The sequence below is a fragment of the Tachypleus tridentatus genome, chromosome 6, assembly GCF_004210375.1.
Source record: "Tachypleus tridentatus isolate NWPU-2018 chromosome 6, ASM421037v1, whole genome shotgun sequence".
NCBI lineage: Eukaryota > Metazoa > Arthropoda > Merostomata > Xiphosura > Limulidae > Tachypleus > Tachypleus tridentatus.
The window spans coordinates 95061313-95084394 of NC_134830.1; the positions used below are offsets into that span (position 1 = coordinate 95061313).

The 23082-nt window shown below is 33.3% G+C and overlaps 1 protein-coding gene across 3 annotated transcripts; it reads left to right on the forward strand.

Moving 5' to 3' along the window:
* Window positions 1-880: 880 nt before the first annotated feature.
* LOC143253084 (uncharacterized) lies at window positions 881-22776 on the forward strand. 3 transcript variants are annotated; one of them, XM_076506302.1, is made up of 3 exons: window positions 881-1044; window positions 4176-4287; window positions 19217-22776. In XM_076506302.1, exons 2-3 carry the CDS (start codon window positions 4184-4186, stop codon window positions 21372-21374), a joined length of 2262 nt encoding a protein of 753 aa, XP_076362417.1. In that variant the 5' UTR covers window positions 881-1044; window positions 4176-4183; the 3' UTR covers window positions 21375-22776. The 3 variants fall into 3 exon arrangements, with proteins under 3 accessions (XP_076362417.1, XP_076362415.1, XP_076362416.1); XM_076506301.1 differs by lacking the exon at window positions 881-1044 and adding an exon at window positions 2650-2963; XM_076506300.1 differs by lacking the exon at window positions 881-1044 and having other exon boundaries at window positions 2648-4287.
* The last annotated feature ends 306 nt before the right edge of the window (window positions 22777-23082 follow it).

A 23082-nucleotide genomic window follows, 5' to 3' on the forward strand; every position in this document is an offset into this window, starting at 1 on the left:
GCTAAACTCACAATTACGCAATCTAGGTCTAAATAATAATATTTCAAAGCATATTTATACACTGCTCGCAGTCCAGACTATTCCATGCAATGCTAGATATTCTTATGCAATAATACTCAATCAAAACATTGAGAAAATTCAAAAAGCTTTAGTGACACGATGTAACAATATAATAATTGAATGCACACGCTACACAACGTATAATTAGTAAACGATTAAATATACAAACTTACCATAATCTCTCGATTCCAAAAAAAACAACAACAATTTATTATGACACCCTTGCTATATAAACTATTCATGTACTATGCATATGTCTTGTGTTTAAAATTACAAAGTCTGTGTTTAATCCACGAATGCCTACACATGAGTCCAACAACAATCTTTACTATAGATGTTGTTATGTATCATAGAAACTACAATGTTATGTTAAAGTTATATGCTGACTGCCTCTTTAAAATTACGATATATTTTTGCTATCACATACTGCTAATGACACAAACCAGTCATCATCTCAATCTTTCTGTTGTACTGACGATGAATATGAGGTTGACACTATTGAGCTATATCATTGTAGTGATGACACTGATGGTATGCAAACTGTTTCACTTGAGTCAGGAATTGTTTCAAGCACTGACAACTCCATTCTTCCTGAGCCGTCATCATCGTACTACACTACAGCAATCGTAGATTTATCAGAGATTTGTCATGGTATTTCAGTGCTTGCTAAATCATGTATTCACATGTCTACGTAAACAGCTGGTTTAATAAATAACTAAAGTGTTTACAAAGCTAGGAAAGGCTGAGTGTTTTAGCTTTAATACATAATCATTATTACACTGTATGTAAGTTATTTATGGAAGAGGGCTGGGAGGGCGAGCATGTTTAGCGCGACGCGGGGGTGAACCCGCGACCCTCGGATTACGAGTCGCACGCCTTACGCGCTTGGCTATGCCAGACCACTCTCTAGAAGAACGGTGCATGCTAGCACGTTATTTCAGTAACGTATACATGTGCATATACGAAAGCTGATCATTGAAATAGGTAATATACTATTTTTGTAGAGTTATTTAAATTAGTAATATAATTATCTAGTATCTAGTAATTTTCTACCCCTTCTGTATTAGCATGTTGATTGTATTTCAAAATATGTGTTGGTTTTCCATCTCGCAAATTAGAGCTCTTTTAAACATTCGTGTTTAGCCTGATATCTCGTTTTTATTTTTGATGTTAAACTCACAGTTAAGAGTAATGTAAGATAGCCAATTCTACTTGCATTTTATGGTTTTGTTTATCATTCATTTATTATTCCTTCTGTAGTTTAGTTTAACTAAAAAAAATAGTTTTCGATAACTTTCTAGCTAAAAAACGATAATTTTGAGTATGTATGTATAAATATTACGAAACTGACACAATCGTTCTCTAGCGGTAATGTACAGATATTAATTACTGTTGTGAAACATTATGTTGAATTTAGTAATAGTGGTCACATCAGATGTAATTTCTTGGAATAACCACTAAATTTTGAGAGGTTTACGTGCAGTTGAACTAAATTTCACATTAGCTGCCATTAACTAATTTCGTGTTACGTCTGCGTTTGCGATAGTGAAAGTAAACACACGTCTCTAATCGCAACAATATTGACTATTTGTTTGTCTTTCGTAAAGTGCTATTTACGTTAAGAATCGGCAATGGATAGTGAAAAGAAAAGTATTAAAAGGTGAAGTAACTTCATGTGCCGTGAACTGATGTTCAAATAATCGCGGATATTCACTAACACATGGAGAATGTGCCTATTTAATCCCTTATAAGTTTCATGTTATGTCGTTTAAAGAATCAGTAAACTCGAAGAGATAAAAGTAGTAAATAGGAAACATTACTACAAAAAGTGTACGTTTGCTCAGAACATTTTTTGTCGGTACGCCGACTGAAGGACAAAACAGAATAAAACAAACTTTCAGCCGTGGGGCGTTATAATGTTACGATCAATCCCACTATTCTTTGGTAAAAGAGTAGCCCAAGAGTTGGCGGTGGGTGGTGATGACTAGCTGCCTTCCCTCTAGTCTTACACTGCTAAATTATGGATGGCTAGTGCAGATAGCCCTCGTGTCGCTTTGCGCAAAATTTAAAAACAAAGAAACAAACAAACAACTGGTTCCCTCCCCCTAATTCCTTTATTTATTGAAATTAATTACATTGGGATTTATTTTATATTATTTATTCACGTTTATATTAAGTCCTTGACAGATATGGGTTTAATGTTTTCTTTCTTTCTTTTTGGTTTTGTAAGTAATAACATTGTTATTTCAGATGTTTGGAAGTATTATTTTGAATTTCTGCAATTGTTATATTTTAATGCTCCTAGTGGCAAGTAGAAAGTCTGAGAACTCACGAAGTTAAAAACTGGTTTATGGTCCTCGTGGTGAGCAGAATACAGATAGCTCGTTTTGTAGTTTTGTGTTTAACTACAAAAATACTTTTATATATATACACACATATATTTTTATTTTAGTTCATTGGAGTAAGAGCAATGATTCCTCACGCAGTGCCCGTTTACAAGCAAACTTAAATTAAGCAGTAGTATTTATTAACTAAAGGAAGTACACAAACAAAATTACTTTCATAAATGAAACAAATATTAATAAAGACTGATAGAATGAAAAAAATGCATTAATATTTCTCAAAATATTTTTCTTAACACATAGTTTACAAACAAAATAAAACTAGTATTAGATTAGAACTTAGATTGAAGTTAGAAGGACGGAAATCATAGAATTTGGATTGTTGTCTCGCTTACGTCATAGCCATGTGCATTATTGTTAAAGGGTTGGGTTCTGAATAGTATGGGGTTTGGCAGTACACCTCTTCGACAACCGGTGTTGTGCCTAACATGTTAAGCGAGAAGGACATGTGTTTTGCTGTTAATGGTACTTTCAGTTCTACACATGAAAAAGGAAGGAGTGGTAACAATAAGAAAATTGGACCTTGAGGTTTTTAAGAGTAACAACCACTTAAAAAATGGTGTAGTAGTGTTATTAGCCCACCGTTGGCCAACCATTTTTTTAGGTTGGCTGTTACTGTATTTGTGTTAATAATAGTACTACTGTTAGTGTTATTTGTGTATACTATTAGGACTAACAGGCATATGTAAAAAGAAACTATTAGTAGCATTACTACTAGTACTAGTAGTCAGTATTATTGTTAGTATTAGTAATGTATTGTGCTGTGAAGTACAATTTGGTCAGCATTGGGAATTTGATGTGTATTTCGTTAAAATATGTATAACTATAACAGTGTAACTCGGGTACTACTGTTACTAGTAATAGTATTAACAGTTATAGTATGTATGTCTACTCGTTAATGTAAAATTATTACTTAATCAGTTAATATCCTGATTTACTGAAATTGCAAAATTGATAATTAAATTTCAACAATCTTAGTGTAATTGTAAAGAAGAATGACTACATTCATCAATTATACTGGCAAGCTGTACTGTAACAAGTATTAAAGTTGCAGTATTTCTACTAGTAGTACTAGTGTGTAGTAGTAATTTATATTATTTGTCACTGGTAAGTGTTAATGCTAATAGAACTTTAGAATAAGTGACCATAAGTGAAACATGCCAGGTGCCAACCACAATACAAAAGCAGTAGTAAGTCAGCAGTTGATTGGTGTAGTTTTGGTAGGTGAAACATTTAGAACCATTAATGCTTCTGTCTTTGGTGGTTCTTCGAACATTTCAGCCCTACCATTAACATCTTACAGAAGTTTAAACAATCAGAATTTTGTTTCCACATCTGATGTTATTGTAAATATTCTTGTAGAAAACACTTCTTGTACTGTTGATAGTCTACGAACTCTCATATCAAATTATGCATCAAATCTCCCAACAAACTATTGTTTTTTGTCGAGAAATGGTTGTGAGCTGTCAAGAACACAAGAACACTGTGTGACAGTTTGTGAAATTATAGACTGCATGAACCTTGTTCGAATAAGACGACAGTTTAATAAACCACGTATTGGAGTTCTTGTATTGGAAAATAATGTTATTCAACCAGCTGGCTTTATTTTTGTGGATTTGAATATGAATGTTGCAGAAATAAGAAAAGAAATTTTGGAACAATTGGGTGATTTTTGGAGTGAGAGTAATACTAATCACAGCTTTGTTTTTCAAGATAAAAATATGTGGCCAGTTACTCCAGACCAGGAAAATCAGCTAGTGGGCTGGGATGTGTACAAAGAAAATTGTTTTACAATTACTACAAGGATGAACAGAAAAGTTGAAAGGTTAGATTTATTCCAGTATTTATTAAGAATTTTAAATGAGTTAGAATTTTTTGAGTTGTTACTGGAATTAGCGTTTTAAGTTAGATACTTGGACGTAAATGTCTTGTCTGATAGATTCATTGGACTGTTTGTTGGGCAGTTTTGTTCACTAACATGACATAATATCTGAGGCAGAACAAAGGGACTCTTATTTTGTCCTGACTGTTCCAATTGTTTTACTAAATACCCATCTGCCTGTTTCATATCATTGGCAAATTACATACATAATAATGCCAAAAAAGTATTTAATGCATACTTAATTATGTATATACTTATTACTATACATAGTTAGCACAGTCAGTTATAAAAATATAAGGAAAGACAAGGTGGAAAAAGCCATTCAGCCTTATGAAAACTGTTCTTCACCCACAGAAATGGTAGAAAATAAAAATTCCAATATAATTGTACCGAATAATCTATAGCATCCTTGCATTTATCCATAAAATTAAATTTAAGACTACTAAAATTCATATCTAGCACTTTCAATCCACCACTTAAATCATTCCTAGAATGACTGTTCAGACATCAAGTAATGAATATGAACATCTGAAACAAGTTTATTCTAAGAGTTTTTCTTTTTAATGCAAGCCTTTTTTCATAGCTAAATGGCAGTTATTATAGCTATTGTGATAGGACAGATGATGTCAATAAGAACTTGTATAATGAGACTGGTGTTTTTTATTAATAAGAAAACAAGTGCAATAATTGTAGGAGATAATTTTAGATAAATTGATTGTGATTGTTTTAGTCAACTAGTGATGTAGAGAGAAAGATTTCTTGTAGTTGAAATGATTCAGTATATTTCTTTATATCAAGTAGTAAGAGAACTAACCACAGGAGGCCGTGATTAAATAATAATCAGTTATGACGAGAAACCCACTTGTTGAGAAATTTATATGCAAAAACGGCTCGTTTGGGCTGAGAAAACACTTTACATAGAAGAGCGAACAACGTTTCGACCTTCTTCGGTCATCGTCAGGTTCACAAAGAAAGAGGTAACTGACCGGAAGCTGACCACATGTTTGAAAGGGGTTGTGTAACTGTGTGTCGAAATGTAGAGGGCGGTATTAGATGTTTGAATATATAATAAATAAAATTATATATTATGTAGAGGGCGGTATTAGATGTTTGAATATATAATAAATAAAATTATATATTCAAACATCTAATAAATAAAATTATATATTCAAACATCTAATACCTCTATTTCGACACACAGTTACACAACCCCTTTCAAACATGTGGTCAGCTTCCGGTCAGTTACCTCTTTCTTTGTGAACCTGACGATGACCGAAGAAGGTCGAAACGTTGTTCGCTCTTCTATGTAAAGTGTTTTCTCAGCTCAAACGAGCCGTTTTTGCATATAAATTTAACCACAGGAGGATGTCGCTTTAGATTTATTTTAATCCATTAACTCTTTGTGTATGTATTGGGCTCAAAATGTGTATGCTACAACCTTTTACAGAATACCATTCCTTCAAACACTGTATGTATCTGATGTTGGTTAACAACTATTTGGTTTACATTACATTGCTGATTTAGTGACAGGATATATTAAAGACCAAGTACCAGGTACTGTATACAGAGATACTGAAAAATAACTATAGATATACATTTTGGAAGCCCTAAATGTTATACAAATACAATTTCCAATCTGTACAATGGACAAAAGTATTTTTATTCTTCATGTGAAAATTGAGTTGCACTTTAACTTGTAAGGCCTAAGTCAGATTGAATTTGTCATTTCACAGATGTATTTTAAGTTCAAGTATTTTTAAAACCTTTTTTTTATGTACAACATAATTGTATATTTGAGTAAAAGCATGCCACACTTTATGTAGAAACACACAGTAAATTTGGAATTACAGTCAACATTCATATTCCAGTTGAACCAATCCTTTACATATTTGTTTATGAGGATATGATTGTAAGAATTGAAGTTGGAGAGCATTTGGGAAGAGTGACCATAGCATAATTAGGTTTGAGGTTTTGTTGCATGCTTAAATACAAGGAAATGAAATTTTAGTTTCTGATCTGTATAAAGCTAGTTTTGAAGCCATGTAAAAGATTTACTATTAGTGAAATGGGATAATGAGTTACAAGATAATGTGGTACAGATTTGAGAATTTTTGAAAATAGATTGCTTTTAAAATAACACTTGTGATCTGTGGGCTTAGTATGGGTTTTCTACCTTTTGTAATATAGATAATTTTCAAAATTATTGATTGCTTTTTTGGTCCAAAAAGTTAACTTTGCCTCAGTCAGTCTTGTTCTCTCTCTCCCTTTTTTATTTTTTTATTTTTTTTATTAACAATAAAATTATTTTAGAGACTTTAAATACATAAGAATTGCAACAGGCCTGTACTGGATTTGCTCCTAGCTTCATTGTTCAAGCATAATCACTATCTTTCAGAACCTAATGACATATGTTCCTTTGCCTCTTTAACACAGAATAGCTTCATTCTTCATACATGCATGCACATCTCATAGACTGAGTGCATGCTCTTAAGATAACTTCATTCTCTCCCTTGACATATTTTAAATTTAATGAATTATGTGAAACTTATGATAATTTATGTAACTTAAATTTTATTTTAGTTCATTGGTTTCTTTTAAAGTTTTTCCCACTTATCTATTATAAATTTTCAAATGATGGTAACTTCCACTTATCCCATGATAGTGATAATGTTATTGTGGCTGCTTGAGGCTTGTTGTTTGTGTTTTGACAGCCATAGTTTAATGTTTAGTGGGTTCATTCATGCACATTGATGCCCCATGCTGTTACAGCAGTAAGTTTAAGGATTTACAATGCTAAAATCAGGGAATTGGACTCAGCAGATAGCCCAATGTGGCTTTGCTATACAGAAAAACAAACACTAGTGCACATAGACTTCCTGCTTCTGTTCATTCAGCTAATATTCCTTGAACATGATCAGGATGATGATGATTTTGACAAGCTATTGTCTCCAACATGGTTTGTTCTTGAGACATTTATCTGTGGAGGAAACTTTTCAATCTTTGCATCTCTCCTCTGATGGAATTTTGTGGGTATGTTCTTTTTTTTCTCATTTCACTTTGTCTTTTGATTCCTTTTATGTTTTACTACATGACACACATAGCTGAGACTACTTTGTTTTCCTTCCTTTACCTGATATTAGGATCTATACAGACTCATTTCTTTAATACTTGCTTACCTGTATTATCATGCCTCATTTTCTTCATTAATCTCTCTTATTGTGGCTTACAGCTATTCTTCATTTATATTCTCTGATACCCAGTCTTTTGAATTTTTTTTAACTGTTTGGAGGTGGACCTCTTTACTGTTGTTTTTTTCTACTGTTGCCTTTTGTCACTTCACGTTATATCTGAGTAACTTCATTTTGCTCAGGGAGGGTTTTCTGGAGAAGTTTGTTCTCTTTACCACATTAGTCAGTATTTCTTTTACTCTGCCTTTCCTTACATGGTTTCTATGCTGTTGGGATGGGATATTTTAGCTCATGCATGCCTCCCTCATGCTTATCTCCTTGATTTTTATTTGGCTCCATTTCTTTGAGGGTGCCCCTAACTCACTAAAGACTCGGGCTATGGTTTGATATCATTCCTCCTTGTTTCAAGTGGTTACTCATATTTCTCAATCCTACTATGTTGTTCCTAATCCTAGTTCTACTAAATTTATTTCATCTTCCTATTCTATCTTCTGAGCTCTCTCCTACTTTCCTCCCTTCCACTTTTCAGTGTTAGGACCATCACTCATCTTGTTGCTGACTACTCTGTATGGTCTGAATCTGTGGGACCCATCTATCTTTCTTTGCCTACCTTTAGTCTTCATTTTCCAATAGATAACCTGAAGAAAGTTAATGAAGTTCATTCTAATTTTTTGTACTGATGATACTAGTACACTTAAACAATAAACCAAAGAACACAAAATAATATGCACAAAGCAAACAATGACCTATAACTATCATAAATTATCTGGCTTTCTAAAAGCTTTTAATAAGTTAGCTAAGCATGTTGATGTGAATACCATGAGAGAAAATTTTGTTGACAAGGCAAAATTTATAATACTCTATATAAAAAAGATGTAATATGTCATTTAATGGATTAAAAATTTGGCTTTCTATTGGCTATAATTAAAAGTACAAGGTATTAGAGAGAACTTTTGGCAATGTTTGAATGGGCAGAGTGACAAGGGGATCTGATTTTCCAGTTTATGACTCCATAAGCAAATAAGATTGGTATAACAATTATGTTATTGAGTAATTTATGTTAAATTTGGTACTTTTCAGAGGAGGGGGAAGATCTAGAGAACAAATTACATAATTTTCATATAAAATTAAGAACTTAAAATTTGATTTATTATCTATATTTTGATGCAAAGTTTATTTGTATAAAATGATAATGAAGTAGGTTAATTACATTTTAATTATATCTTTTTAAAAAGCATTCTGACTTAAATCTAGAGAGTGTTTTAACACATTTTGAAGTGGAGGTAAAGCTAGTGACACATATCACAGGAAGAAGGTGTGTGAGGAATGAAGTTATTCTCTAGGTGTCTATCAAATATATTTGCAGGTAATAAAAATGTTATTTTTAAGCTATTGAGCAATACTGTATGGTGAAGTGTATACTCTACATTGTATGATTACCACTTGCTCAAAAGAAGTTCGGTCATTTGAAGATTGCATGACTGTTTTGCTACAGGCTTCTTTTTTTTGAGCATATGAGAATTTAGTGAGTTGCATTCAAAATTTAAATGATCATGATATACAAATAAACTAGGCATATGTATCTCATGTTTCAAATTTTTTTACATTATTTAATTTTGAAGTTCTTAATTCTATAAGGCAATATTTATAAGATATTTAAAATTTCCTATAGTGTGAGAATTGGGATTTTGCTTTCTGTGTACTCCCTCTTCTGTAAATATTTACTACCCCTCTAAGGAGTAAGAAATTTAACATAAATTACTCATTACAATGTTATCATACTTCATGCAAAGCATACTTTTCATAGTCTGCAATCATATTTTGTTGCAGAGTCATAAAATAGATAATTAGACCCATCTTACCATGCTCATCTGTCATGTCCTCTCTTTTGGAAACTACCACTTGTTTTTCCTAATGCCCAATATTATATTATTTATAACTAAAAATAATTGAAGATTTTCATCTGTCAAGTGACATATTTTGTTTCCTGTATAGAGAATAGTCCATTTCACTTCTGTTTTAAACTTTTTTTTTATCACTGGAAACACAACATCAAAAGTTGAAAAGCAAGACAAATTGTGATAGTTATGGAATATTATCTATTTCTTCTCTGTTATTTATTCTGTATTCTTAAGTGTATTATTTAGTTAAATAAAAATGTAGTTAATGCAGTAGTACCATTAGTATATTTAAAAAAATCAAGGATTATCAAAAGTTGACAGCAAGAAAAAAATGACCCAAGTAAGTACTATATTTGTTTACATGTGTATTCTTTATTTATTATTATAAAAGTAACTAAAACATAAAAATTAGAAACTTTCTAGGTTAAATAAGGTGATTGATGATGATAATTTTTTCACAAAGTATGCTCATGAGCAATTCAGGAGTATCCCATGCATTATGTAATTTGATAAGACAATTTGAGCTACATCTTTGCCAAGTACCTTACAACTTACATGGCACAAATACTGGAGATGGTAGAAATGGCACTAAAGAAATGAAAGTTAAGTATAAAGAGACATGTATTGTTTTGAGTATAAAGCTATGTAGGATAAACTAATGTAATTTCATGTTACAATATGGAGTCAATCTAGGAAGAATAATTTGGATTTGTTTAGATTTTTTTTGTGTGTGTTTATGAGATCAATGAAATTGACCAAGCTTATATAGATTTTAGGGCAGAGAAAATAACATAAGTTTGAAATTTATTTAGGAGATTTTAGAGAGTATGCAAGTAAAAATTGCTCCATACATTCATGGAGAAATTTGTAGCAAAAATACTTAATTACATGTTTAGGTTTTTTTTGTATAAGAATGAGTTGATTATTACTGAAAGTTTACTAAATTTTATGAAGACACACAAAACATTAAATTTAGTGCAAGAAAACTGCCTTTTTTATGATAATTCTGTTGGTAGTTATTTAATTCATAATGCTTGTAGAGAACAATGTGAGAAATTTGATGGTTCACAGATGGCAGCACTTTACTAGATGACAGCTGTTTTGCAGTAGCTTTTGTGTAATAGTAGGATGTGATATTGTGATTGGCACATTATAAACAGTAGCTTAAGTATGAAAACAAATGTAAGTTTGGTGTACCCAGTATTTTATTTGGTTATGATGAAATATTTTCATTCATGCAGACTGAAATACTTTAGCAAAGTGGTTTCTGAATGTTTCCTTGACACTGTTTTAGTACGTACAGTGTAAATGTATTAAAATGTAAGCTGTAAGTATTTTAGATGATGATAGAAAGTAATATCCACATGGTGAATTGTATGATTTGCACACCATTTTTCTGATTTTATGTGAGTTTGGGGCAATCAAGACCACTTGTAATGTTTACCAATAACAGTATCATTATAATGTCTTGAAGTTTGTTAACATTTGTTTTTTCCATTTGCATTTTGCATGTTTTGGTGCATTAGATTTGGATACTATTTTTTATGTATGTCATGGATGTGGAATGGTTAAACAAGTTTTGCTTTAATTTTGTATCAAATATGATCAATTAAGACAAAGTAGGCACAAAGTTTTTCAAAAGAACAACTGATTTTGAATATGATCGCGACAAATGAAGGAGAATATTCCAAAGTTACTGGCAAAGTAGGTGAAGTACGATGAAGAAATAGGGGTCATGTTATGCATGTAAAGTTTCTTAATAAAATCATGATTTTCTATCAACTAATGAGCTCTCTAGTGTGATACATGATTTAGGATAGTGTTACACTAAATTTGTAATTTTTATTAGTCAACTGATTTGAGTTTGAACATCTATAGTTTGTTGTTGAAAACCTAGTTATTTTGTAAGTCTCATTACAAGCACTGGTGAGGAATACTGCTGAAATGCCCATTGGGGAAAACTTTTCATAATCATCTGAAAAGAACCTTTCTTAATCATCTCTTAAAAGTCTTAATTTCATCCCAACAATTTGTTTGCCTCTCAGTGGGTTAATTCCAAACAATCAAACAGTCAATCCTAACATTTTGTTTACCTGTAATGTATTTATAGAATTTTTACTATTCATATTTACATGGTGAGGGGAACCTCCTAGAGAAGGTTTGGTTTTTCAGTTTACCTCTGCAATCTAAACATCCACCCACATGTTTGCCATGCATGGTGACCCATAAATACATTGTATTAATTGTAGTGGCTTTCACCCATCTTATTTTAATTCATGCCCTAGGTGTGTGCAAGAAAAAGATGCACAGTGTTTTAAAAATGGTACACAACATTTCTCACCCTTAGGCTTGAAAGTTATCGTCCATCACTCCATCTTGGATGTATGCTGCTGCATTCTGTTCCACTGCTATAGTGGGAATGCAGACAGATCTCTCCATGCATTTGAAAGAATCATTTTCAAACCACGTGAAAAGTATTTTCCCCTCCATGATTGAGAAAGTTGAGTCAATGTCTATTTCTGTCCCTTGATCCACTTTCTTTGGTTCTGGGTTTGGGCATTTCCTTGGATCCATCTTCTTCTCTGGCCCTGAGATGTAGAATGATTATTTGTTTATGCTCTCAGTCACTAGAATCTCTTTCTAATGACAGAGACCTACTCGCCTGACCCAGGGCATGATCCATGAATTAAAAGAAAAGACATGGTCAAAAACAGGAGGGCTTTTTGCCTAGTTCTCCTCCATGTTATAAAAATGGCCACATTGACACGGTGGAACTGTTGAGGTTTCTATTCTAATTTAGATGATATCAAGGTGCTGATTGATTCCTATGATCCTGTGTGTCCTTTTTTACAGGAAACATTTCTGAAACTTGGTGATACAGTCACCCTTTGGCAATTTTCTTTGTACAGAAATGTTGGGTTATGTGATGGACAAGTGCATATAGGGTTGACGTTGCTGGTCAATTAGCATGTGCACGCTCTGTCTTTGCCACTTTGCACACCCTTGGAGGCTGTAGCCATCTGTTTCCTTGGGTTGTACCATCACTGTTTGTTCTCCCTACCTCTCTCCAGGAAAGACTTATGATCAATCAGACCTTCATGCTCTTGTTGACCCCTCAATGTGGATTCCTGTACGTGGTGAGGGGACCTCCCAGGAAAGCTTCTGTTCTTTCAGTTTACCTCCTCTTGGATCTAAACATTCACTTGCATGTTTGCTGTGCATGGTGATCTGTGAAGGGGAGGAGAGGATCCTGGTGGTTGAGTGGTCCAACCCCAACACACTATTTTGGCCTTGAATTCCTTTGGGTCAATCGGCTGATCCACTTGTGCTAGGGTACACGAAGTACCAATGTTGGATGTTCTCAACAGGTGATGTGGACATTGTATCTGTTGCTGGTGTTTGGGTATAGTGCTCATGAAACCTTGGCATTGCTGCAGTGTCCTTGTTTGGTATTGTAGTGCATCTCCTCATAGAGCTCCATGGTGGGTTGGGTCAATGGATACTGAAATATTTTTTTTTATTATTGATCCTCCAAATAAAACCTTAAATAGTAAAAAAACAGTCCATAGGTAAGCAAACACATCTTGAAAATTCTGAGCAGCAATCTTCAACATCTGTAACACCTGTACCTCATTTTCTTATACTACATTCTCTTTCAGACAAAACTTTAGGGCAGATGTCTCCCTTTTTCATTCAGAAGGGAGTAGAGGGAATTGCTGGCTCTCCATAGTCAGTAAAAAAGCTTTGCTCTGGTGACATTCTGGTGGAAACATCCACATTTCAACACAGTAAATTCCTCTTGCATTCAAAGGCAATTGGGGATATACCTATTGAGGTTATACCTCATACTACTTTGAATTAATCACGATGAGTTATTATTGAGAGGAATTTGAAGAATGTCCCAGAGTCAGAGATTTTTGCTGGTTCTTGCTATCCTTCTGATTGTTTTTAACTGGATCTGGCAGGAGAATGTTTTTTATGATGCCTGGCACCAGGCTGTTTATTGTTCTACCTTCCTTTAAGCCTGGGAAAGATCCCAAGATTCTTTCAAACTACTGTCCAATTGCTTTGACGAGCTGTATCTGTAAGACCTCAGCGAGGATGGGTAATGCTCATCTTGTTTGGTTTCTTGAATCAAACAATCCCTTATTGCCCACCCAGTGTGGCTTGCAGTGACAGTGCTCCATTATGGACCACTTGATTCGATGTGAAATGTCAATCAGAGAAGCCTTTCTCAAACTACAGCATTTTGTATCAATATTCTTTGACATTGAGAAGGTTTATGATACAACATGGAGAAATGGCATTTTGCAAGACCTCCATATACATGGGTTTTGTGGCCATTTGCCAATTTTTATTAAACATTTTTTAATCAATGGGTGGGCAATTCCAAGTTCATGTGAATTTGACACTTTCCCTTCTTTCCTACAGGAACTTGGAGTCCCCCAGGGCTGTGTCTTGTGTGTTGCAGTTTTCAGCATGAAGATTAATGCCATCACTGGAAAATTCCCTGCTACTGTTGCAAACTGGCTCTGTGTTGATGACTCCTACATCTTGTGTCAGCTACGGACTGCCCTCAATTATTTATTGAAGTGGACCACAGCAAACGGTTTTCACTTTTCTTTCTCTAAAACTATTTGCATGCACTTTTGCCACCAACAGGGTATTCACTCTGATACTGGACTCTGTGTTAGTGAAATTGTGCTTTCCGTGGCCCCTGAGGCAAAGTTCTTGGGGCTTGTCTTTGACCACACATCAAGCAACTATGAGTCAAATGTACAAGGGCACTAAACATCCTCTATGTCCTCTCTTCTGCCTCTTGGGGAGTAGATCAATGTTCTATGCTAAAGATCTATTGTACCCTCATTTGATCAAAACTGGGCTATGACTCTGCCAGGACCTTGGTCTTGAAGATGCTAGACCCCATTCATCATCAGGGACTTTAGCTCTGCATAGGGGCTTTCTGCTCTTCTTCAGCTCAGAGTTTGTACACAGTCTCATGAACTTCCTTTACACCTCCACCATTTGCAACTATTTTCACAGTATGCTTTAAAACTTTGATCCTTACCACAGCATCCCACCTGGGGTTATGTTTTCCTTCATCAGTGGGCCATGCTTTTTCAGAACAGACAATCTGCCATTGTTCATTTTGACCTTTGTATCCAGTCACAGTTGGATGAATTAAGTCTGTCCTTGAATGACATTGCTGTATCCACTGGTCAGCCCATCCAACTATGGCTTATTACTCTCACCAAGTGTAACCTTTCTTTGAGTCATCTGAGAAAGGCAGATACTCCCAATTGGAAGTACTGACCTTTATTTGCTGAACATATTCTGAACCATCCTTCCATTACCATTTATGTGAATGATTCAAAATCACGTGACTCTGTGGGCCATGCCATGGTCTGTTATGGTTTGTAGGTTTCACACAGAAACCCCTCTATAGTTTGTGTTCATTGCTGAATTCTTTGCCCTGGATCATCTAGAAGCAAAGCAGTACTTGAATTATACTATTTATATCGACTCACTTAGCTTTCTACTAGCTGTGAAATTGCTTCATATTTGTTCTCACCCTGTTTTTTCCAATATTTAAAACCAACTAGCCCATTTCTCTTTAACATCTACTTCTATCCAGTTCTTCTTGATATCAGGCTATGTTGGTATTCACAGGAACGAGCTTGCTGACACCTGGCGCTATCACTGTTGTGCCTGTTTTGCACGTGGATTACGGTTCTGTATTCTAGATTCAACTTCTCACCATTGGCAGTCGACTTGGAGTAAGCAACATGATAAAAGCTTTTCCAGATAAAAACATCTATTGGACTTTGGTCATCTTGCTTTCATAGAAGTTGGAAGGATGAAGTTGTTCTAATTCGACTATGCATTGGTCACAGTTTTTTAACTTATTGTTTTCTTTTATCTGGGACTGATGAAACAATGTGTGGTCTGTGTGATACTCATATCACAGTGTCCCACATTTTACTATCATGCTGTCATTATAACTCTGAAAGACGGCACCATTTTAGACATGTTTTATCCACAGGTTTACACCTGAATCTGGATAGTGTCATTGGGGATAGTGACACTGTCACCAAGTAATCTCCAAGTAAACAAAATACTTTTTGTTTTAACATGATTCCAGTTTACAAATTTTAATAATTGTACTTTATTTTTAATTTTTTACCAGTCATTTGTTGTAAATAGCTTAGTTGCTTTGCGACATAAAACACCAACCAATCAACTATTCATTTTTATATTTTAAGTCACCCTTTATTTCATATACTTTTTTTTCTTGCTAAAGGTTGTGTTTGACCAAATATACCGATCTTTAATCTTCCATGTCTCATGTCATTGAACGGAAACTTCAAAATTTATAATGCTTTTATTTAATTGTACCCCTTAAACTCTGTGAGACAAACTAGTCTTGTACTTAGTCATAACCCCCATCCTTTGTTTTTGTAAGGACTATGTCTGTCAGAGTTTTATGTATATGGACTTGGATTGTTTGACAGTAGAAGTTCATGACTTACTGGCAGTAAATTTGAACAATAAATGAACAGCACACAATTCACTTGCTTTTAAAATAATATATTCAAACAACTCAGATGTATGTACAAGATTTCTTTACTCTTTTGGATATCACAGTTGTACCTGAAACCAAATAATTCTTCTTTGTTGTCAAAAGTTCACTTAGACTGATTCAATTACTTTAAAATGAAATTTATGAGACAAACTATTTTTGTTTATTCTTAATACAATAGTATCAGTGAATAATTCACATACACTATTATGCAAAAGTGTTAGGACAGTGTCAAAGTTTAGATTTCAGACTACTTTCAAAGAACGATGTAAGGTCAATCATAGGTGAGATGCCAAAATTTTATTAACCTTCATTTTTAGTACAACAGAAACTCAGTGGAAGTGTTTGAGCTCAGCAAACAGTTAATACTTTATATAGCCGTCTGCTTTAATACCTGCAGACCGTCTTTCAGGCATTGTTGCAGCATATTAATTCAAAGTTTACTTTGGGATTTTGCTGCAAATGTCTAATATACTCCCATAAAGTTTCTTCGGAAGTAACTTGATTTATCAAGTTTTTGCTCTACCAAATCCCAGATCTCCTCAGTTGGGTTGGGATTATGGCTCTGTTAGGCTTCTGCATCATTTGGATGACTCCAGCAGCTTCATTTTTTAGCTAAGTAATTTTTGGGTAGGTTAAATGAGTGTTTTTGTCATTATATTCTTGGCAGTGGAATACTTTGCAAATAATATGCAAACTACTGGATATAACCATGACAGATCAGTATCTGATGGTACTGGAGCTGGTCCATTATTTTATCTGTTTTCCAAATATATTTTGTTTCTTCAACAGTAGAGCAATCCCAAACCATCATGCTGCCTCCCCAATGCTTCCTGGTAGGTGCTAAGCATTGAGGTAAGTATCCTTCACCTTTCTTCTGTCAGATGTACAACCTATGCTTTGAACCAAATATTTCAAACTTGGATTCATTCATTCATAACACCATTTTACAATTATCAACAGTCCAGTTTTTGTACATTTTAGCAAATTTCATTCTCTTGATAATACTTGAAGATTGAAGTAAAGGTTTTTTAACTATTACATGACTAAATATTCCATTCTCAATGAGTCTTGATATTGTAGATTTGGGTACTTTTCTGTCATTTGGTACATGGCTGTTTATCTCATCTTTAAGATCAATGGCAGTCTTCTTTCTGTTCCAAAGTCTGCATAAACGAAGATACTTGACATCAGTACCATTGTGTTTAGGTGCTCTGTCTCTTCCATTCCTATTTTCAGATTTACCTGTCTCAATCTCATGATTGACAGTTTTTGGGGATCATTTTTCAATTTTCAGTAATTTGTCAGAGTCCAACCAGCATTATGTAAAGCTTTTATGCAAACTCTCTGCTCTACTGACAATTCTTTCTGTTTTTTGGGCCATGGCATGGTAACAAACTTTATATGCTATTAAACACTGCTTTTATTGTGGAATGCTATTAAATAGATTTCTAGCAAATACCAGTTCTATACAGTAGGCCCTTGCTTGCTTCTTTCTCTATCATTAAGACACTGCATGGACTTCTATGACTATTATTTTAGACTCTTAAATTTAATCAGTAAGCTCATTCAAGCAGAAAACTTGTGACATGCCCTTGCTATAAGTATACAGGAATTCTAATGAATATGTATTCTCACCCTGGCTCATTCAATTATCAATAGGGGGTCAATGAAGCATTGTCATAGTGTTTACATTTACATTCTATAATGGCATTTAAGAATTAATCCCATACAATGGAAGGAATGACAAAATATTCTTTTGCCCTAATGATTACATAGTACTGTACACTAGTTTCTCAAACTTCAAATAACTGTCTCTTTTTTATTAAATTCCACACAAATGTGCTCAATTATTTTAGAACAATTGCCTTTTGACAGGATTCAAGTAACATGAACAATATTTAAAAAACCTAGAAAACAATGTAATTGAAAACACAATTTACAACTTGTACAAAGTTATATAATGAAGTTTGTCACAGTTAACACTTAAAACAATCAATCTTCAACAATCTTGTCTCAAAAACTAACAGTCATTAAGTTTTAAGTCACAAAATAAAGTAAATAACACATTAACTAAAGAGTCTTGTATATCCAACAGTAAGCCCCCCTTAAACACATAAACTTGCAGTACTTTTTCACGCTATACAAAGATTGTTCTTGCTTCTTGTACTAAATCTTCTAATATAATCTACAACTTTTGCAGTTTCTTTATTGCTGGACTCTCTTCTCATAGGGCCACTGGTAAGGCTTCACCTTAACAGGATTCCTTGTCTCCATCTTGATCTGGAAAATTAAAGGGTGGGTTTAAATTGGTATATTGATATTTTTTCGTAAGGGTTAGTGTGCAATGACAGATATGAAGAAACAAATTTTTGTAGTTTTCTGTGTTGTTCTAAACTAACTTAAGCTAGATAACAGTCTGTAGACGTTTTTACTTGCACTCTGACTTTTATCATTACTGTAATGATTCAAGCTCGTATTTCTTAAATGTAAAGTGTAACAAGCTTAAACCATGGAAAGCCTAGATACAGAATTGTTTCCTGTTGTAAGTTTGTGGAATTTGTTTGATGGTTTTATTTGTGTTGCTGGTTTGATTTCTTTCAAAATTTTGTTGAGTAAGTATATGGGTGCAAAGAATTATGTGGATATTGCATTTGTTTCTTTTGATAATGTAGTTCTGACCTTTCTTTCACAATTTTGCTTTTACTTGTGTTCTTAATATTGTAGAATAATCAAGATATGACAAGTCATAAAATTGCAAAATAAATTTAAATGCTTTGCATGTTAATTTTTTGATGTCATTTTCTTTCTTTTTTTGAATAACTTATTATAAATATAGCAGTATTTTAACAACTTTTTGAAAGTTTTGGTATCCAAAGTAATTCTCCCAAAAGCATTCTAATTAATTTACTCAAGAGATGTAAAACTTTAAAGATGATAAAAAAATGGTTTCAATTTTAATATTTGTAACAATTAACCCATTTAAAGAAGAATATTATTGCATAAAGAGTTCTAATTGAGTGCAGTAATTACTTTTATTTTAATAGTTTATTAAATTAAAAATATGTTTGAGACTAGGACCTTATTTGCTTGTTTTGCATGATATAACAAATTATTTATAGTGAAAAGTAGCAATATTAAGCTGTTAATTTTTTGTGCTTATTGAAACTACATTTTAGTTTTTTTGCTTTTAACTTCTACAGAACTGATGAAACTGATGATGTGGACAACAAAAACAGAAGTAAAAAAAGAAAGAAGAGTAACCATGACAGTGTGGTAAGAGAAGAGGATTTAGTAGAAGCTCACAGTAGCATGAGCCTAAATAGAACTCTGATCTATCAACAGTCACATTTGATTGAAGGTTCAAAACATATTTTAATAAGCTATGTACGAGCAGAATCGGCTCATCATGCAGTTGAACTGAAACGACAACTTAAGGATATGGGTTTCGGTGTGTATCTAGATATTGATGAGATATATGGTGGGCATGACTGGCAGGATGCACTTAATGCAGCTGTGACTAATTGTGAGATTTTTATTCCACTAATAACACAACAGTATGGACGAACACAATGGACAAATAGAGAGGTGAAATTAGCTGACATGATGGGTAAGATTATAATTCCTGTGAATTTTTTGGATTATTGGCCTCCAGAGTGTCTGGCTATTCAGTTTTCTTCTGTGCAGTATATACCGTGGAAGTCATCTAAAGATATAGAAGAAGCAAAGCAGAATGGTGAAGAAAAACGTGCTACAGACAGTCGTTTTTGGGACTTGCCATATGTTAAACAGGTGGCAGAGGCTATTACTGAGAGATGTAAAACTATTATAGCCCAGAATGATACTGATGCTAAAAAAGAACCATCATTAAAGCCAAAATTACGAAGTTGTCCAAGTCTTGTATCTGAGAAGTATCCAGAAATCAACCTACCAAGAGAAGGAAAGCCACTTGTGGTGATTAGTGTCCATCCAAACCAGCAGGATTTTGCTGAACATCTGCGGCATATTCTCTCTAAGTTAGATTGTGAAGTATGGTGCTCTACAGATATCTTAAGACTTACTTGTTCAGGAGATGAAATTTCCAGTGTAACCAGTAGTTCTCCACAAACTCCTACTACTCCAATACTTGAACCTTCACACATACCTGCAATTGAAGGTTTTAATGATGTGGTTTCAAGTCAGTGTGAAAGTAGCAATGAATCTTTTAAGTTTTTTCATTGGAATAAGCGACCTTCATTACAGTTTTCATTTAGCACAGAAGGAGGTATTAGCCTTTCCCAGGGTAGTGATTATTGCACTGAAGGATCGACTTGCACTCTATCAACTATATCCTTAGACAGGATGAAGTTATTTCGTAAACAAGCTAATGAGGCTGGAGTTGCAATATTGATTTTATCAGAAGCCTACTGTAATTCAAAAACTTCTTCACAACAGGCTTTCTACTGTGAACTTAGAAAACGAGTTATCTTGGTTAAATATGAAGATATTTTATTTTCATCTTCACTTTCTGTTCTATTTGAAAATGAAATGCTTGATAGAAATAAAGAATCATTTACAGAAGACATCAGAAAACAAGTAGAGATTTCTCTTAAATCACCACTATTTAGAGAATTAAGCTGTGAGGAATCAAATATTCAGAAACTTGTGTTTGAAGTTGAGAAAAAGATAGTGAAAAGATTGTGTGTTTATATTTGTGGAAGCAGCAAATTTTTTAACCCTAAATCAGAAGCTATCTGTCATGCAATTGGTAGTGAATTGGCCTCACTTAGGTTTGTGTCACTTATTAGTAATGGTTTTTATGGTGTTGGAGAAGCAGTTAGTCGAAGTTTTTGTGAGGAGCGTGAAGTTTTGCAAGAAAAACCTCAGTTGCTTTACCATATTCTACCTCTTCAGGATTCTGAAGATCTTTCGAAGAAAACTCGACAAGACAGAGAATATAAAACATTTTATAAAGTACCTTATGGACAAACTATTATCATTGGTAATAGTATGAAACAATGCAATTCAGTCATAGCAAGGCTTATAGATATCTGTATATTAGTTGAAGGGGGACCAAGGACTGTCCAGGAAATAGAAGAACTGATGTGGAATGACCATGTAGTTATTCCAGTAATGTGTACTGGAGGTGCTGCTGCAGGTCAGTTTAATGCTCCTACACGTATGACAGAAGTACCACCAGGGGTCTCTGAAGGTGACTGGATTACACTAACCAGAACTGATGTAACAGCAGAAGATATTGCTCAAGCTGTTAAAAGAGTTGTCTGTAGCCTAAAGCTGAAGAAATGCAGAGATCTAGGAATGAATAAATTGGCAAAGAAAAAACAGAAAATACAAAAGAAAAAAAAAATTATTGAAAAATAAGAATATATTAATGTATAACTTACATTGGATCATGGAGATTTGTTTAGTAATTATAGTATAGACTTTTTACTTTGGTAATTGTTAAATTAAAATATGTTGATCTTAAATAATTTTGTCAATTTATAACTACAGTTAAAAGTTATTTGATATATAAGCATTTTAACATTCCATTATTAGTAACAAAAATTGATTAAATCACCAAAATAGAAAATATGAAATTGTGAATTTGATAAGTAATTTGTGCATCTAAAATCTATTGGTTAATTATACAGATATTTCACTGTTTTTTGTTAATTGGCCATGTTTAGGAAATATTTTCTGGTGATAGAAGATTTGTTGTTCATTAGTGGAGCAATTTGTCTGAGCATGTAACCTGAATATAAATATTTTGCTTTTTTAATGTACATGTAGATGTGTGTGTCAAATTTATCAGGCAGCTGTGTATGGATGATTTGAATTGTTCATCAACATGGTTGTTTTAAATATCTCCTGAATATGCCATTAGAACTTTACAATACTATGTAGTGTTTACTTTTGTAATAGTGTTCTTTGTAATGACTGGAATGTTGTAAATATCATAGTAAAATTTTGAATTTCTTGTTCTTCTTTCTTTTGCTTTTATTTTTAAAGCATGATAACTAAGAAATCAAAAGAATGGTGTCAACTAGTTTTACTGAGGTGATGTAGTTTATCTGCTTTTTATAAGTATTATTAGTAACTAGTAGTTGTTTTAAAGTGTTACAATTCCAATGTAAGTGATGTTATTACCCCATGGAAGATAGCTTTCTTACAGAAATTCTATATTCTTTTAAAAAGTTTAAGATGAAATAGTAATTACCAACCAATAATAGCTAAACAATAAATATTACTTGTGGAACTTCATTTTATTTAAAACTTGGTAATTAATACAATTTTCATTTGTCTATTGAAATAATGCATTAAAAAGACAAGCAAAAAAGTGTAGAAAAAACTTCAAAAATGGAAGTAAATGTGGGGATGGAGTTTGCATCATCCCTTGCTTGTGCTTTATGTAGGGATGAAGGGATGATGTCAAATGCCATCCCTGCTATCTTGTTTGTATTGTTTTTGAAGGATTAATAATAGCCATCCTTAAATTCACTTTTTTGAAAAGTTTTTTTTGTGTCAGAATATGTTTGTATGATGTTTTTAAGCTTGTTATCAGTTGCATACAGTTTTGTTTTGTTTTCAATATAAAGGACACCTAATGTATTTTTATCATTCTTAAGAGTTTTTTAAATGTTTAAAGGAAAGTAAGTGGAGTACTTCTAAAATGTTAACTAGACATATGTACTTAAAATTGACATTTTATCAGACTCCTGTTTTCCAACAGTTCTAGGACAGTTCCTACTTATTTTGTTAATAAAAAATTAAACTACCAGGATTTGATATGATCAGTTACTGCAGTTACTTTCATACTAATGATTACTTAGGTCTATGGTAGGTACATTTCTGTAGTTAATTCATACAGATATCAATAAGTTGTTTGTTCACTGAGAATTATCTATACATGTCCATCTTTGTGAAAAGTAAGAGTTTAAAACACACCCTTTATAGTTTAAGAAGTTTTAAATTTTATAATGCTGGCTTCCATTAATGCCAATACCAATCACCCTGTTAAAATTGTAGTAACTGAAATCTGGCCTGTTTTTCTAAATTTTAAAGCTGTGTCATTTCATCCTAACATTTT

Coding starts and splice junctions, on each gene's coding strand:
- LOC143253084 (XM_076506300.1), top strand. CDS start 3,620: ATGCCAGGTGCCAACCACAATACAAAAGCAGTAGTAAGTCAGCAGTTG. Junction 4,288..19,216: donor ATGAACAGAAAAGTTGAAAG/GTTAGATTTATT, acceptor TAACTTCTACAG/AACTGATGAAACTGATGATG.